Source organism: Manis pentadactyla, chromosome 5 (assembly GCF_030020395.1).
Source record: "Manis pentadactyla isolate mManPen7 chromosome 5, mManPen7.hap1, whole genome shotgun sequence".
NCBI classification, from domain to species: domain Eukaryota; kingdom Metazoa; phylum Chordata; class Mammalia; order Pholidota; family Manidae; genus Manis; species Manis pentadactyla.
This window is the reverse complement of record NC_080023.1, coordinates 150,714,726-150,730,949: the sequence shown is the minus strand read 5'-3', so window position 1 is coordinate 150,730,949 and position 16,224 is coordinate 150,714,726. Positions and strand designations below refer to the sequence as shown.

Here is a 16,224-nt window from a genome sequence, read left to right as displayed (position 1 = left end):
TGTATCTATGAGTCTGGGGTCCCTTCTCTGACTTTTTCTTTTCCAGGCCTTTCCCCTCACTCTCTAGGTACCCTGGTTTACCCAGGCTCTGTTTCTCGGCTCCTCAGGTCAGAAGATGTAGGCTGTCTACTGGAGTTTATAGTGCCCTGCACTTTATCCCAGCTGTGACCTGTCTTTAGGGCAAAATCACCAAAAGTAAAACTCACCCCATGGCTGGCCTTGCCCTCCAAGATTTGACTACTCCCTTCCAAACCTTCCTGCATTGTTCACCATCAGGTTTTGTTTTGTTTTGTTCTGCAGTGTTTACTTTTATCTGCAAAAGGGATTGTCTATTAGGAGCTTATTCTTCCATATTGGAAACAGAATTATAATTTTTGTTCGTTGGTTTGGTATATGCAAGTTTAATATTTTTACCTCATCAAATTCATCAGTCTTTTCTTTCATGGCAACTCTGCTTAAAACCACCTTCTCCACCTCATGAACATAAAAAAAATTTTTTTCAAGTTGGATAGACCTTGGATTCATGCCAGACTTATATTTTCTTCTAGTTGGACCCAAACCCACCCAAGCTGATGTTAATGTGGTTGCACTGGGGGTGGAAAGGAGAAAAAAAGAGGACAAAATGAAGGGATGGAATGACTAAGACTGGCTAACTGGCTGAACCTGAGACGTACAGACTGGGAGATGAGGGGATGGGGGTGATGAATATTTTAGGACTAGTTATGTCACTGCTCAATCCAGACCTCAGCCCAGAGGCTTTGTGGCTCTTAGCCAGACCTGTCACTCTGGCCATAGCCCTATCCATTTTCAGCCCACGTGTGTACCCCAGTCGGACGCACAGGAGAAAGCTGTGTGGCGTAGGCTGCTGGGCTGCTGGCTCTAACCTAGATCCATTTGGCTCCTCGAAAAGATAGCAAAACATGGTGGTCAGTGACCCAGGTTTTGGAGTTAGGCATTCCTGGGACCAAACTTTGAGTCTGCCATTGTTAGCTGCTTAGCCTCTCTGAACCTCAGTTTCTTCTTTTATGAGATGGGCATAAAAATAATACCCATTGCATAGAGAGTTACGTGCATACATAGTTGGCACAAATTAAACTCACTTGATGAGTAGGGGGTGCTGCAGTGTCAACCCAGGGAGGCCTCCACCTGCCATGTGGCCTCGGGCAAGCTCAGCAGTCTGTGGTTCTGTCTACAGGAACTTCCATGTCTGGAATGAAGGCTGGTTTGCGCGGGCTGACCTGGGCTCCTCCTACAACGGATGGCAGGTTCTGGACGCCACACCCCAGGAGAAGAGCCAAGGTAACCCCCGCGGGCCCACTGGCCACGCCCCCTCCCTGGGTCTCCCTCTTAGTCCTGGCCTCTCAGTTCTTTACAGTGACATACTGAGTCTCCTCCATCTCGGCAAGGTGCGATGGGATGAAAACAAAACTATTTTCAAAGTAGCTTTCCCCTCCTAAAATTTTGCTTGGCTCAAGCTGCTGTTCAAACGAGTGGCTTCCCTCTGCCCACGCGGCGGCCATCGCTGCTGGCCCCAGCACGTGCCAGGAAAGGAGGGAGAGAAGGCAGCATCTGCCAGCAGTGACTTTCCAGCACTGCCCTTAGTAGCCTACCCCTCCAGCACAGGGACCTTCCGGTCCCCCATTGCTCACAGGATTTAGCCCAAATTCCTGGCCCAGCCCCAGACCTCACATCATGACCCCGGCATCTCTTTCACCTACCTCCACGCATGTGCCTCTGCCAAGCTGAGCTTCCTTCACCCAGGCTGGCCCCATCCCTGTCCCCAAGCTCCCAGATTTCTGCCGCCACCCCTGCCCTCTCCCTCTTCCTCTCCCGTCTGAGCTTGGCTCCCAGGCTCTCCAAAAACTTTTCTTCTTCCCTCCTTCAACCTTTAGAGCATGTCTCATCTGTAACTTTCATTTTGAGTTGTTTTTTCTGACTTAGAAAAATAACAATAATTATAAAATTAATAAGCACACATAGTTTTAAAAAAAAAACTTCAAAACATTCTAAAAAGACTCACAGTGAAAATTAAGTCTTACTACCTCCCCCAACCCAGCCTCTCTTCCAGAAGCAACGAGTGTTACTAGATTTGGGGGAATTTGAAGGTAGCGTTAATACTTCCAGACACTTTCCAGGCCACTGTTTTTCAAACTTCTCATCTCACTGCAACCCATTAGTGGTTATGCAATCAAGTTAGAAGGTTGTGACCATCATTTGAAGAAATGAAATAGATTGTCATGGAAGAGGTGAGGAGGAAAAGAAAAGAAAATATCAGCGTGCTTTGGACATAGTGAAAATAACTATTATCCTGTTTCAGGATCAAGAATGTGCCACAATGTAAAATCTATTTCTTTCTAGAGGTCATGGTAAAAAAAAAAAATTGAAAGTAACTGTTCCAGGTATAAAAAAGTGTCTGTGTGTATATACATGTATTTTGTTTGTTTGTTAAAAACACAATTAGAATAATGCTCTTCTTTTTATTCCACTCACCTTGCTTTTTCTCAGCTGAGCACTTTATGAATGGAATTATATCTATATATCCAAATCTATGTCTCATCTGTATCTCTCCATCTCTCCATCTGTCCACCCACCTACGCATGCTGAGCGCCAGAGAAGGGAGTGGATGGCCAGGGCTTGGGTGCCCAGAAGAACAAGAGGCCCTGTGGGCTGGGTGTTTAGGGAAGTCTTCCAGGAATGGGGTGATGATTTGGGAAGAATGATTTACAGAGGTAGATTTACAGGTTAAAGAATGATTTAGGCCCTGAACACAAGACAGCATGAATTTCCTCTCTAGGAAACAAACCAGGGGCAGTGGGTCAACACGAACCGTGTGTCCACAGAGCACAGCATTGGGCCAGCCTTTTGGATGTGGGGTCTGACGAGGGTGTGGTGCAGAAAATAACAGTAGCCAGGGAGGGGCTGGGCTGAGTGCCAAATGAGTGGGGCACAAAGTCGGGGCTGAAGGAGTGGGGGTACAGGGACAGGGGAGCTGGGGGCTGCAGAGGGCCCCCCAGAGGAACAGGCCCTGGGAAGTGGGGCTGTTGCAGAGGGGCCTGGCTTTAGCATGCACCCATCTCTGCACCCTGGCCCCCAGGGGTTTTCCAGTGTGGCCCTGCTTCGGTGTTTGCTGTCCGAGAGGGTGATGTGGACCAGGACTTTGACATGCCCTTCGTGTTTGCGGAGGTCAATGCTGACCGTGTCACCTGGATCTATGATGCCTCCAGTGGTACCCAGAAGCAGAACTCCTCAGACCCACACATTATTGGCAAATACATCAGCACCAAGGCAGTGGGCAGCAACTCTCGCGTGGACATCACAGACAAGTACAAGTACCCAGAAGGTAAGGAGGTCACCGCCGGGGCTGTGCCATCCCGGGCTTGATGGTGGGAAGACAGCATGGAGGGTGAAGAAAGGAAAATACCTCCTGTTCTTCCTGTGATCCCAGCCAGTTCTGCCTGAATGATGGCACTGCTCTCTGGTGCCTAACACCCAACAACCCAGTTGGTTTCCCTTGGGGACAGAACTGTCAGGGGTGGATGCAGTGCCTGCAGAAGTTTGTCACAGAGTGCAGACAGCTGTCAGTCCAGCTCGTCTCCAGCTGCGTCCCTTGACTAATGGCAGACATGCGGTGACAGCACAGGTACATTTTTAGAAGTAGCCGCTTGCTCTAGCAGGCCACACTCCTTAATAGGGCCAGTCTTCTAAATGCTTACAAATAGTTGCTTCCCTTGATCCTGACAGTGGCTCCAGGGGGTCAATGAAGTGCTCTGGTAAATCCCTGCATAGCGCTAGAGGAGGAGCTGGCTGGGGGTGCTGGCTATGGTTCACTAAAGAGGAAAGCTGAGCACGGGAGATGGGGTCTGATGCCAAGTCCACACGGTGACCCCTCTGGGTGGTGATATTCGTGGACATTTGGAGGCATAACTCCAGGGTAATGAGATTAGTGGCCTCAGTTTGGCCCCAAACTGCCCCTGCAGGCCATTCCCACGACTAGGGTCCAATAGCCCTTCTCTCTGTCAATAAGCATGTGCTGAGACCTACCCCAGCGCCTACTCCATGCTCAGCTTTGGGGAGGCAGCAAAGAACATAGCAGATGGGGCCCCTGCCCTCACCAAGCTTGCAGGCCAGGGGTGGCAGATGTAAGACAAATATTTGCAATAATATAGAAACAAGTGTAGGAGCCAGGGAGTAAATAACCCAGGGCAGGAAGTGAACTCCAATCTGACCATTTATAACTGTGTGACGTCAAGCAGGATTCTTAGGATCTAAGATTCCTGGGTTCCTCCCTGCAAAGGCAAATAGCAGTGCGTGTCCTCAGCGGGGTCTGAATGAGCTAGTATACATGAAGTGCCATGTGCAGTGCCTGACACTGAGTGAAGCCTAATACACAGTGGGAATTGTTATCAGCTTCAACATCTGCAGCCCCATTGGAATAGCAGCCTCCTGAGGTGGCTTTAGTAGTGTGCTGCTCACATGGATATAGGATCCTGGGGGGTTGCTTACCTGTCTCACCTTGATTCTGCTTCTTGGGAGCTCTGGCTGTCCCAGCCAAACCATCTAGGCAACAAAGAGGGGCCATGCCGAGTTATGGGTATCCCTGCAGGACTCCTTGCCATGCTGCAGCCCCTGCCTGCTGTTGCCCATCTTTACCTAATGATGTCACCTTGCCCCTAAGAGCACCAGGGAAGAAAAGCTCATAAAGTGCATTGCTAAGCATTTGTGCAACAGCCACACCAAGGGAGAAAATAGTAGCAGGAAGCTTAGTCTTGCATAAGCTCAGCAGATGACCTATAGAGGCATCTGGGCTCCAAACTTCATTATGCAAAACATGCCTGCTTCGAGATCCTGAGCACAGAAGGCTCAGCTCCCTGCATAGACATCAGCCCTGGGTGTGACCTTGCAACTCAGCTAGAGAATGGAAAGTCACCAAAAGGAGCCCAGCCCACCAGGAGCTGTCAGCTTGGGTAATCCGCCTGCCTCCTTTTCAGTAGGGTGTCTGGAAAGACCTTTGGACTGTGGGCCTAGATACCTGGGAACTAGCCCATTCTTCCACGTTTGACCAGTCACTTGGACCAGTTGTTTCTCCTCTTAGAACTTTCATTCTAACATGATGGGCTTGGTTGAGTTGCCCTCTGGTGTCTCAGCACATTGTCACACATAATTTATGGGAAAGATTTTGCTAAGTTTTAAAGGGCTTATAATGAGTTGTCTGGTGTCTTAAAAATTTCACAGGTTGGTTGGGGAAAGTGGGGGCCATAAGCATGGTCTGCACATATAAATGGTAATTCTTCTCTTTGTGTACCTCTGTTATGTTCCTGGAAGGTCAACCCCTTCTCCTTGATGGCAGACCTATCTTCAGGTCAAGGTGGGGAGCCTAGTGTGAACTGTGTGGTCAACACTGACTCACAGGCTTGGAGCTGGTTACTCAGCCCTTAGTGCCCCAGAGCCATGATCTTTAGGGTACATCATGGCCATCCTCAGGGCTATTTATTTCATCACAGTCAGCAGCACCCACTGTTGGAGTCATAATCAGAATACCTGTCCTTTGTATTTTTGAAAACTGAACTCTGTTGACAATTTTAACTAGTAACTCAGAACTATACCAACCATGGGAAGTTCTTGTCAACTGACACAAAGGTGTCACTCTTTAACTCTCGAAGTATCTTCAGAAGGTGGAAAATAGTAAAGTGATTTGAGAAAAGTTTTAATATCAGTTCTCAATCATAATTTTTCCTTTTTTTGCTTATGAACTCATTCTACCCTTTCCAGATCAGTTTTTGTTATATATTTAAAAAGGATCTGTTTGTTTTTTAAGTCTTACAAGGGACCTTGTATCCAAAAAAGAGGAAAGAATGAAATCTAACCTAATTCACCTATGCAAAATATTCAAGCCATATAGTAATTTTCTGCTGATAAAGCTCTCCCTACAGCTCCTTGGAAATATAGAGCTAATTGGAAAAGCACCACAGACCAGCTGGTCTGTGAGCCTCACATTAAGGGGGATCAAATGGAGACCTGGAGAAGTTGGACACTTGCTTGGATCCAAATCATTGTGCAGCAGCAGGACCAGTGGAAGTACTAGGCTGCCTCTCCAGGCAGCGCACTGTCTTTTGTCCAAGTTGCCACTGCATCTCTGCCATGCTTCTCTCTTTTCCCAGGTTCCAGGCAAGAAAGACAAGTGTTTGAAAAGGCTCTGGGGAAACTTAAACCCAGTGCATCTTTTGGCCCAACATCTGCAAGAGGCTTGGAAGTTGAGGAGCGGGACCCTAGCATCTCTGGGAAGTTCAAGGTCACTGGCATACTGGCAGTGGGCAAAGAAGTCAACCTGGGCTTGATACTCAAAAACTTGACAAGTGATATGAAGACAGTGACGGTGAACATGACAGCCTGGACCATCGTCTACAACGGCACGCTAGTTCACGAGGTGTGGAAGGACTCTGTCACAATCTCCCTGGATCCCAGTGAAGGTAATGCACCCTGTGGTTTGCCAGGGTGCCGTGCATCCAAGGTAGCTAATATTCTGCTGCAGGGGGACAGTTCCTGTTGGAACTGACTCAGCTGGCTAGGGAGGAGGTGCACACGGCTTCTGTGGTTAATCTGTGGGTTCTGAAGTTTTAGAAGTTGTTGCGTGATGAATAGTACAAGTCGGAGTGGTGCCAACCAAATCCTTTTGTACCCTGGGGGAGGAAGGAGGGAGGCTTTGGCAGTTAACAGGCATACTGCAATATCCCATATAGGTATACACCACTTTTCCCCTTGTGCAGCATGCTTCCTTATATTCTGTCTCATTTGACCTTCTAAAAAGGGCAGGTTTCCTCATCCCTTTTCACATAGGCAGGAACTGAGGTTTGCTCCAGAGATTAAATGTCATAACAAATAAGTGACAATGCCAGGATCTTGATCTTAGGTTTCCTGATGCTAAATGCAGTGCCACACCCCATTTTCTGGGTTGTACTGTTAACATCTCTCTCATTTGTCACCCCCCATCCCACAGTGAATCACTTTTCAGATTTGACACTCGTAGGGTAGTAATATACCCTGGGGTCTTAGCCCCTTGTCCGGTGTTCCTCCACATCCGCCAGCAGAGTGGGGTGAAGGTTCCTGATTTTTGTCAACACTGATGTGTTTTCTTGGAGGTCTGAGAATCAGGAGAAACAGGGACTCCTTGCTCCTGGGTAGCACAGATGGAAGGTGACAAGGTGGAGCAGAAACAGGCTGGTGCTCTGGAAGGATTAGAATGCAGGTGTGCCCACACTGGCAAAATCCTTCAAGCTGTTATGAAAAATCTGGATTCACAAAGCAGATTAACAAGGGTGGGGTGGCTATTTGCTTCATATAAGGAACCAATAAAAACTAATTAATTATGCAGCGCATCTTAAAAGAATTCCATCTGCAAAGAAACTGAAGTGTGTTACACCTGCCAGAAGGCAACATCCCTAGCAACCTGTCTTCTGGCAGGATTTTAGCAGAACTCTTCCCCATACCAGGAGCAACTGCCTGACTGTTATTTACCTTCAAAGCTCAAGGGAAGAGCTATTTTTGTAGGCCAAAAATAATTCATGTGAGGGAAATGGTTTTAAAAAGCCATACTTCAACAGGAGGCAGCAAAGTAAAGTGGGGAGTGGGGAGGAGGCAGGTGAAGCAGTCCTAGAAGCCTGATGCTGTCACCTACTTTCTGGGTGGCCCTGTAAGTCCACCTCCCTCTCTGAGCCTCATTGTTCACCTGCAGGTATAAGGGCCTGTCACCTCCACATTGGAGGCAGGCTATGGAGGTTTCAGAAGTCGATCCACTCACTCTCACTCTGCTTCCTGGCTTCTCCTTCCAGAAATGCAGTATCCCGTAAAGATCTCATACGCCCAGTATGAGAAGTACCTGAAGTCGGATAACATGATCCGGGTCACATCCGTATGCCAGGCCCCTGACGAGTCCGAGGTGGTGGTGGAGAGGGACATCATCCTGGATAACCCCAACCTGATCCTGGAGGTAAAGGGCTGGCGAAGGGGCACCTCCCAGCCAGCTCAGCCCCTGGGTGCACTGCCAGCCCCCAGGTCACAAGGAAGATCTTCCCCACTGAGCGGGGCAGGCAGCTGGGCCCATCAGGCTTTCCAGTGTCCTCACTCCCCATCTGACAAAACAAACAGGCACATTTGCCCACTTCTTTGGTTCCAGCTCTTGACCCACCGGGGCTGTTAGCTGGGGGGCTCTTCCGCGCCCTCGCCCAGGCACTCAGCTCTGAGCCTCTGCTGTGTTCTGGGTTGTGTGAGGCTCAGGAGTCCCAGAGGCACGAGGGGTGGCTCCCGCCCTCAGGAAACCCGCAGCCCAGCCCCCACCCAACTTACTTGGGAAGCAGATCAGAAATGGGCACAACTCAACGTGCACCTGCACTCTCTAGACCCCTGAGCTACAGAATCGCGGACCCTTAGGAGCCTAGTCTGTCTCCCCTACCTGCCATTTCACACGTGGCAAACTGAGGCGTGGGTAGGGAAGGGAAAGCCAGTCACTGCCAGAGCCAGGGCCAGCCTCCCAGCCCAGGGCCCTTCCCAGAGCATCTGGGCACGTCCCCATCACAGAGGCTGAGGATGACTGTGTCTCCGCTCTATGGGTTTGCTTTTGGTTGTCAGCTCAGCTCCCAGGAGCCCAGGAGTGAGGCTTGAGGTCTGCAGGAGACTGGGGCTTCCCTGTCACTTCCTCTGCTCCCTGCAGGAGTACTTGTGGGGACTCCCTGCCTGAGCCTCCCTCTCTAACTGCCACCCTCCCAGCCCAGGTGGAGAGTGCCAGAGCCAATGGCACAGATCAGAGGGGGAACAGGCTGGTAGGCAAGAACAGGCAATTGGCTGGGCAGAGGAGATGGGGTCTTCCCGTGGGGGTCCTACAGAAAGCCTCATGGTCAGGCTCCTCCTACACCCACTATGTCTACTACCGGCCCCAACTGTCCAGACAGTGATTGCCTTTTCTGCTGTATTCTGGGCTGTGCCAGGCTCAGGAGTCACAGTCACACAAGGGGTGACTTTTTGTGCATAGACAGTGCCTCCCAAGCCCCAGACTTTTAAAGGAGCCTGGTAATTGTGACTGCCCTCATTCCCACCGCTCCTTAAGCTGTGCCTTAGCTGCAAGGATTCCTGACAGAGGGCAGGGGCACCAAGGGTACTGCCCGCTCCTGGGCACCCAGCCCGAGACAGAGCCCTATCACTGTCCTGGTGAGTCTGGACTGTGCTTTGGAGTTTGGGTGGTCCTCCACCTTAGGGTCTAGGGAGCCAGTGACTTGACAGCCCATGGGGCAAAGCAGAGAGGGGCAGTGACACTTTCAGCAGTCGGCACCCAGTCCCTCCATCTCTGTGCCCCAGTTGCTCCAATGCTGTCAGGGGGATAACATACTTCCTTTGCAGGGAATCATTTCCTCAGGGAAGCCTTTCCTGAAGGACCCCCACTCCGGTTCCCAGTTAGGCTTGGTGCCCAGTTATACAACCTCAGAGCCTTCTGTCCGCTTACACCATGGCTTTTGTTCTAGTTGAAGTTACACTTAATTATTGGTGCAATTACTTGGTGGTAGTCTCCTAGCTGACTGTAAACTCCACAAGGGAAGTGATAACCCTGTTCCAGGCCCATCACTGTCTCCCTTGGTATAATATCTTAGAAGCTAATCTGTATTTGTAAAACAGAAACAGGATTGGAAACCAGCTACTTGACCCCAGGCTTGCATTCTTCCCCACCTACAAGCGTTTTGATTATCAGTCCATGCTTGTCCTCCCGCGTTTTAAAGCCTCTCCTGGTTCCCAAGGCATTTCCAAGAAGTGTACTCCACCCCTAGAGATCCGATAGACAGCTGTGCACTGATCCCCACTCCTGAGGCTGGGAAATGCTGCTGAGTAGTAGCCAGATCAGTTGTGAGAACATTCTATGTTCAAATGATTCACATTTAGGTGAAGGTAATTTTCTTCCCTTTTATGCTCCCTATCCAATACCCCCAAACTTTTTAGAACTTTCTCTTTTATTCAGTGCTTTTGCTCTACATCTTTTGGATTTTCATATCAAGTCAGCCTGGTCTTTAAGGAGACTATAACATCTTTAGAAAGGAAATCAGAATTCACATAGGCTGGAAATATGCTATCAAGAACTTTCTTATTTAATCATTTTAAAAAGCATCTGGTCATTCTTCTTTTGGGCATCTTTGTGTAATTTCCTTCTAATACAGTCACTCCTTTACTTCAGCCTTCAAAGAATCAATACATTCTTGTCATGATGGAATAAATGAATGCCTAGCTCACTCAGAGCAAGGCATGTTTGTAAACTCATGAGGGTGATATGTATGAAAAGATAATAATTTGGGTAAAATCCCTTTATCTCAACTAGTACTGATTGGCAATAGGCAGTGAGGACTTTAGACTGCAGAATCAGACCATAAAATCTGAACTTTGTTCCACAGAATAACATCCTTCATGTTGGCCCATGAACCACTGACAATCAGACATACATTTCTGGTGGTTCACCCTCTCCTTGGGGTGCATGTGCAGATTTGGGTCAATAGGACAGGGTAGTAAATAAAAAAAGGAAAGCAAATACATGAAAATCTCAAGTTGCATATCAGTGCAAAAAGATGACACCCTTTATGTGGCCTTATATCTCAATGGCACAAAATTATGCTTCACACTTCAAATTATGCCATACACTTAAATGAGTTCCATGGGAGAAGTCACAGTATCAGTCATGGTCTCTAAAAATATCCCAATTTGCACAAATTATTGGTAGACATTACAGGGCCCAGCGAGAAGAGCAAGCGCTCTGTGACCAGAGAGACCTTGGCTATGGAATCAGTCTGAACAGCTGCTCTAATACTTCAAAATGGGTGCAGTGAGGATTGGTGACATTAGCAAGAAAAAGAAAACCCAAACAAACAAAAAGCCCTCACCTCTAGTGATGCTCCACAGAAAAGGAAAAGAAAGCCATCAGTCATACAGTGTCAGTGTCTATTCACATGATCTCATTTGGTTCCTTCTAGCCCAAGGGGAAGGCAGAGAGAGACGATTAATCCTCTTCATCACATGAGGGATTTGATGTCCGGAGAGATGATGTGTCTGCCCAATCATGGCTGCTCCTTGGAGAAAGCACAGGCTTTCATCTCTGGGAGCAAATAGTCCAGGCTGCCCTCACCCGGATGAGTATGGAAAGGGGCCGGTGAACCCGGCAGGGAGGCTCAAGTGCTCCCAGCCACCACTAAGTGCTGCCTCTCCTGTGAAAGGGTGTCCTGTTTGCAGCACATAGATGAAAACAATTCCCTAGGAACGCCCTGCACGGGTGTCCCTGGCACTTAGGAGGCCCACGCAAACAGTCCTCCCTCCCTCTGTCCTCAGTGACATCTTCCCCATCACCAAGTCACCAGCTCAGCCCCACCAGCTCCCACCAAGTGGCAGATGAGACTCCATCAGCCCCTCTCCCCACAGATGCTGGACCAGGCCCAGGTGCAGAAGCCCCTGAACGTGCAGATGCTCTTCTCCAACCCGCTGGACGAGCCTGTCAAAGACTGCGTGCTGATGGTGGAGGGGAGCGGCCTGCTGCTGGGCAGCCTCAAGATCGAGTGAGTCCCCAGCCTGAGGAGCCAGCGTGGGATGGGGGAGGGGTGGAGAGGGCCTTCCCAGAGCTCCGGGCAGGGCAGACAGAGCTCGTCAGGCTTGGGAACTCTGGAGTCTGCACGCAGGGATACACATTTGCATTTGGCTTCGAGATTCCCCAAACTTGAACTCCTGGAAGTCCAGGTCACCAGAGTTTGAGCTGGTCCTCGGGGCTCAGCATATTTGGGAGACCACAGGACCCCCACTTTTCCTGCTGAGGGTCTCCAGGGTTGGAGGGGCCCTGTGACCCAACAAGGTGCCAGAGGAAGCAGGAGAGGCAGGGCCGAGGCTGCAGAAGGCCTACCTAGCCTGAGGTCCATGACTCTCACCGTCAACACTGACCTGTGCCCTTCCCAACAGCGTGCCAAATCTGAGCCCCAAGGAGCAGTCCCGCGTGCGTTTTGAGGTCCTGCCTACCCGGAGTGGCACCAAGCAGCTGCTCGCCGATTTCTCCTGCAACAAGTTCCCTGCGATCAAGGCCATGCTGTCCGTCGACGTGGATGAGTGAAGGGCCTGGGTGGCCCCATACAAACTTGGGTACCACTGAGCAGGCAGGCTCTCCTGTGGAGTGAGCCCCCTGCCCTTGCTGTCCAGCCTGGGAACCCACTCCGTCCCCCAAGGAGGGCTGAACACAGCCTCCAGCCTCCGGCACACATCCCCTACACACTCCCAGGCTGGGCTGGCTCCACCCTGGCCCGTGACTTGACCACTTCTGCACATTCCCATGGAGCCCCATGGCCCTCTCAGCCCTCATGCCCACCAGTGCTGCAGGACCGAGTGGCACCTGACCCAGCCACTCTCTGAATGGATATGGGGGAAAAGACGGTCGGGACTTTTTGCTGATCCCCAGTTTGCATTTGGAACATTCCTGCACCTTCCTCAGGCCACTGGGGAGGAGAGGGCATGGTTAGCCATCTGCAATGGCACTCACATTCCTTACATTCAAAATAAATGTTAAAAAGAGTGCAATGGCCCAGCACCAACTCTACAAGACTGCTGCTTTGCCTAAGGTAGTGGAGAAGGAGAGACAGGGGCTGGGGCCATGTCCTTCTGGAGAAGGGATGACCTTGGGGAGGCCTTGTTCTCTGCATTTCAGTACCCAAAGGGAGTGGGCTCCCTTGTCCTGTGTAGCTCTAGGCACAAAACTAGGGAGATAATTCAAGTCAGTTTAGGAGAACTTTCTAATATGATGTCCAAAAATAGATTAGACTGACTTAGGAGGGAGCTCCTTGTCACAGGCAGGCTTCCAGCACTCTCTGGGTGGCCAGGCAAACTCTTTTAGGACCCTTTACAGGCGTCAGAAAAGGCACTTCACAAAGTCTGCCCTGGAACCCTTTGCAAAGCAGACACCAGGGGTGCCCAGACCCTGCTCACCCTGGACTCCTCCCTGCTTGCACCATCCTCCTCCTGAAGCCAGGAGAGAATGGGCTGCTCCCAGCAACACAGCACAGCTAACGCAGCTGCAGCCTTCCCTGCCTTCACACACACTCGGACGGTTTCTCAGTCTTTGCCCCTTGGGATGACCCCAGACAGATCCCACAGTTCTCTGTCACTTGTGCTGACGAACCCATTTTGGCAACCATACCTCACTTTCCAATTGAAGGGACCAGTCCAGCCTCAGCAGAAGCTTTGGCCTCACATCCAGCTCCAGGCTTCTGCCCTGTGCTCAGCTCAGGCCTGAAACATTCCTTGTCTTCCTTCCCCGTCCCCTCCTGTTGCTTGGCCCATCAGGGCTGGAGCAGGGAGACAGGGAGTTCAGAGGAAAATGACAAAGGTCTGTTTCTCTGCTGCTGATACAGCATGGCCGCTGATGCCCTTTGCAAGGCCAGCACGGAAAGGCAGGTTTCCTGCTCCCTGTGTTCCTCGCTGTGGGCAATATGCCCTCTGGTTCAGCCTCCAGAAGTGCAAGCTAGGGGGACATTACTGCGCTGCAGGTAGTTGGCTTGCATGATGGCTTAGCCCGCTTCCCTTTCAGGGGGTCCACTGGCCTGTGGGAATCTCATACCTCCTTATCCCACCAAACGGGGCAAGCAGGCTGTCTGGTGCCCCCTCCTCCTCCTGCATCTCAGGCTGCCCCAGCCTCAGTGCCCCACCTCCACAATTCCCCTGAGGGCAGCCAGCACCACCTGGGTCCCCCTTTGCTCCCGCTGACAAGGCACCCTCACTAGGTGCAGCTTTGGTGCCTGAAGGCAGCCGGCCTCTCCTGCAGAGCAAGAAGCTTGTCTCTCCTCTTGCAGGCTTCACCACTCTCTCCAAGTATTCTTGGGGCCTTGCCCCTTGCCTCAACCCAGAGATTCCTCCTCAGAAACCCTGCCTCGGTCCCCAGTGAGGACTTCTGAGAAACTGACAGACTTCTGCTCTGGTTTCTGAAGAAATCCAGAGGTTTCTGTTTCCTCCCATCCATGTGAAACCTGCCCCAGACCTCACTTCCCTCCAGCATGAGCCCCATCAGCAAGCACTTCTTGAGCACCACTTTGTGCTAGGCTCTGTGCCAAGCACAGGGTCCAGAGACATTAAAAACCACCAACAGCATGATCCCTCCCTTTGGGTTCCCACCCTCGAGGGAGACTCCTAAGGCATGACATTAAAAATCCCCGTGGAGTTTCCAAGGCCCAGGCCCATGTGTCTTGTGAAAGCTGTATCCAACAGCCCTCCACCCTACCTGGGTTCCGAAGAATTGTAGCAATAAAACAAAGAAAGAGCAGACAGAGGCCACAATGCTGCATTTATTTCTGGTAGAACTGAAGTTGGCGGATGTAGCACAGTGCAAGATGCAAGTGGGTCTGCCAGCTGAACCCCACAATCAGATGGCTTTGCTGTATTGGTTAGGGCATATGCTCAGCTGTCATAGCAGGGGACCCAAAGTGCCAGGGTCCTAAATCAACGGGCATTTATTTCTCTCTCTGTCAGACCCAGGGAAGCAATGCATGGATCCAGGCTCCCTGAAACTTGGGAGAGGCCCTGGATCCTTGAACTGCCTCCACATGTAGCTTCTACCCAGTGGGTCCAGATGGCTGTTCCAGCTCAAGGCAAAATGTCCACAGTCCATCCAACAGGAAGGAAGAAAAGAGAAGGGATGGGAACCCTCTTTCCCACAAAGGGAACAATCTGAAAGTTGAAAGTTGAAATTATACATTTCACTTCTGAAAACATCCCATTGGCTGGAAACTAGTGATAGGGCCCCAGCTGGCTGCAACAGGGGTTGGGAAGTGGGGTCATTAGGTGTAAGGGTATTTACCCAGCTAATACTCAGGGTTTTGATTACTATGGAAAGAAGGGGAATAGATATTGGGATAACTGGCAGTCTCCAGTACCCTCATCTGCCAAGACATGGGCAATGCTCATTCATGGCTAGGGCAACCTCAGACTGAAAGCCGCGGCAGGTCCGTTCTGACTGCTTGTGAACTCCTGGGGACAGAGGCCAGACCTGCTTCATTCCTGCATTCTTAACCCAGGCAAAGGGTCCTTGCCCCGTGCATGGAGAAGATCCAATAATACCTGAATGAGGGTGTGTCTTCAAGTGTGACTGACACCATGACTCCTTTGGAGGAAACACTGTCCGTCTTATGAGTCCCACCCTTACACATTTGAAGAGATAATACAATTCAACATACAATTAATCACCACCTCTTGAGAACGCTCATTATGTGACAGGCTGTGAGCCAAGAGCTTTAGATGCAGTATCTGATTTAATCCTCCCAACAAACTTACGGGGATAAATACCAGTATCTCCCACGTTCCCGTTGAGGGAGTAAGGCTCACAGACGTTGAGTCATTTGCTCAAGACCCCAGAGCCACAAAGTGGAGAAATTGGAGTTCAGATCCTTCTGTCTATCTTCAGAGCCAAAGTCACTATGCTAATGTGCCCGACACTTTTGGTGACCTACGGTCATTTCTCCTTCTTCCTTGCTAATCATAGTTTTGTGTATTCCTGGTCTGAGAACTACACCGTCCCTGCCATATCTGTGTCTGGTTTTCATGCTTTCTCTGGCTCTTTAAGCTGTTGGGGGGAGGGGTTGGCCTTTCAGTGTGTCCAGTCATCTTTTCTTAACAGCCAGACATGCTATACTGGGAAAAGGAACTGCTGTCAATTACTTTTAGGAATGTGGTAGTCAGGCGGGGCAGGGCAGGGGAAGCATTCTGCAGCCCTCTGATTAGGTCTGCTGTCTAGTGAGCCGGTGCCTCTGAACTGTGAACTGCACACGTGCTTCTCCGTCCCTCCGCTCCCCGTAGCTGGGACAGACTGGCTAGAGTGTTTGGCATGGGGCAGTTCCCCTCTCCCACAGGAAAGGCTATAGAAGGCAGAAGTGGAGCAGCTCCCTTCCTCCAGGTCAGCTAGGCTCTGACAAAACCCAGGAGGTCAGGCTCTGGTTGAATAGATGCTCCTGAGGGCGGATCTGGTTAAGAAGAACAGAATGCTCTGGCATATTTCGAAACGGTTGCTTTCCCACCCCATCCCTGCCTGAAGCGCAAGGGGATTTTTCTCCCATCTTCATCGTGAAAACCTGGTAGAGCTCCTGGAGGTAAAACTCACAAAAAAAGAGTTGGGGCCTCTCTTTGACAGGCTTCTACCTGGAGTTTTTAACTCTCATACTGGCCCACACTGAGCCTCCAGCA

At 50.4% G+C, this 16,224-nt stretch overlaps 1 protein-coding gene across 1 annotated transcript in view; it reads left to right on the top strand.

Moving 5' to 3' along the window:
• Window positions 1-16,004, top strand: part of TGM3 (transglutaminase 3) — a 42,396-nt gene extending 26,392 nt beyond the window's left edge. Inside the window, exons 8-14 of the mRNA XM_036906307.2 lie at window positions 1,196-1,299; window positions 3,095-3,340; window positions 6,159-6,467; window positions 7,827-7,984; window positions 11,440-11,573; window positions 11,968-12,617; window positions 15,964-16,004. Coding sequence (XP_036762202.2) covers window positions 1,196-1,299; window positions 3,095-3,340; window positions 6,159-6,467; window positions 7,827-7,984; window positions 11,440-11,573; window positions 11,968-12,115 — 1,099 coding nt within the window. The 3' untranslated portion in view covers window positions 12,116-12,617; window positions 15,964-16,004. The remainder of the gene's footprint in view (window positions 1-1,195; window positions 1,300-3,094; window positions 3,341-6,158; window positions 6,468-7,826; window positions 7,985-11,439; window positions 11,574-11,967; window positions 12,618-15,963) is intronic.
• The last annotated feature ends 220 nt before the right edge of the window (window positions 16,005-16,224 follow it).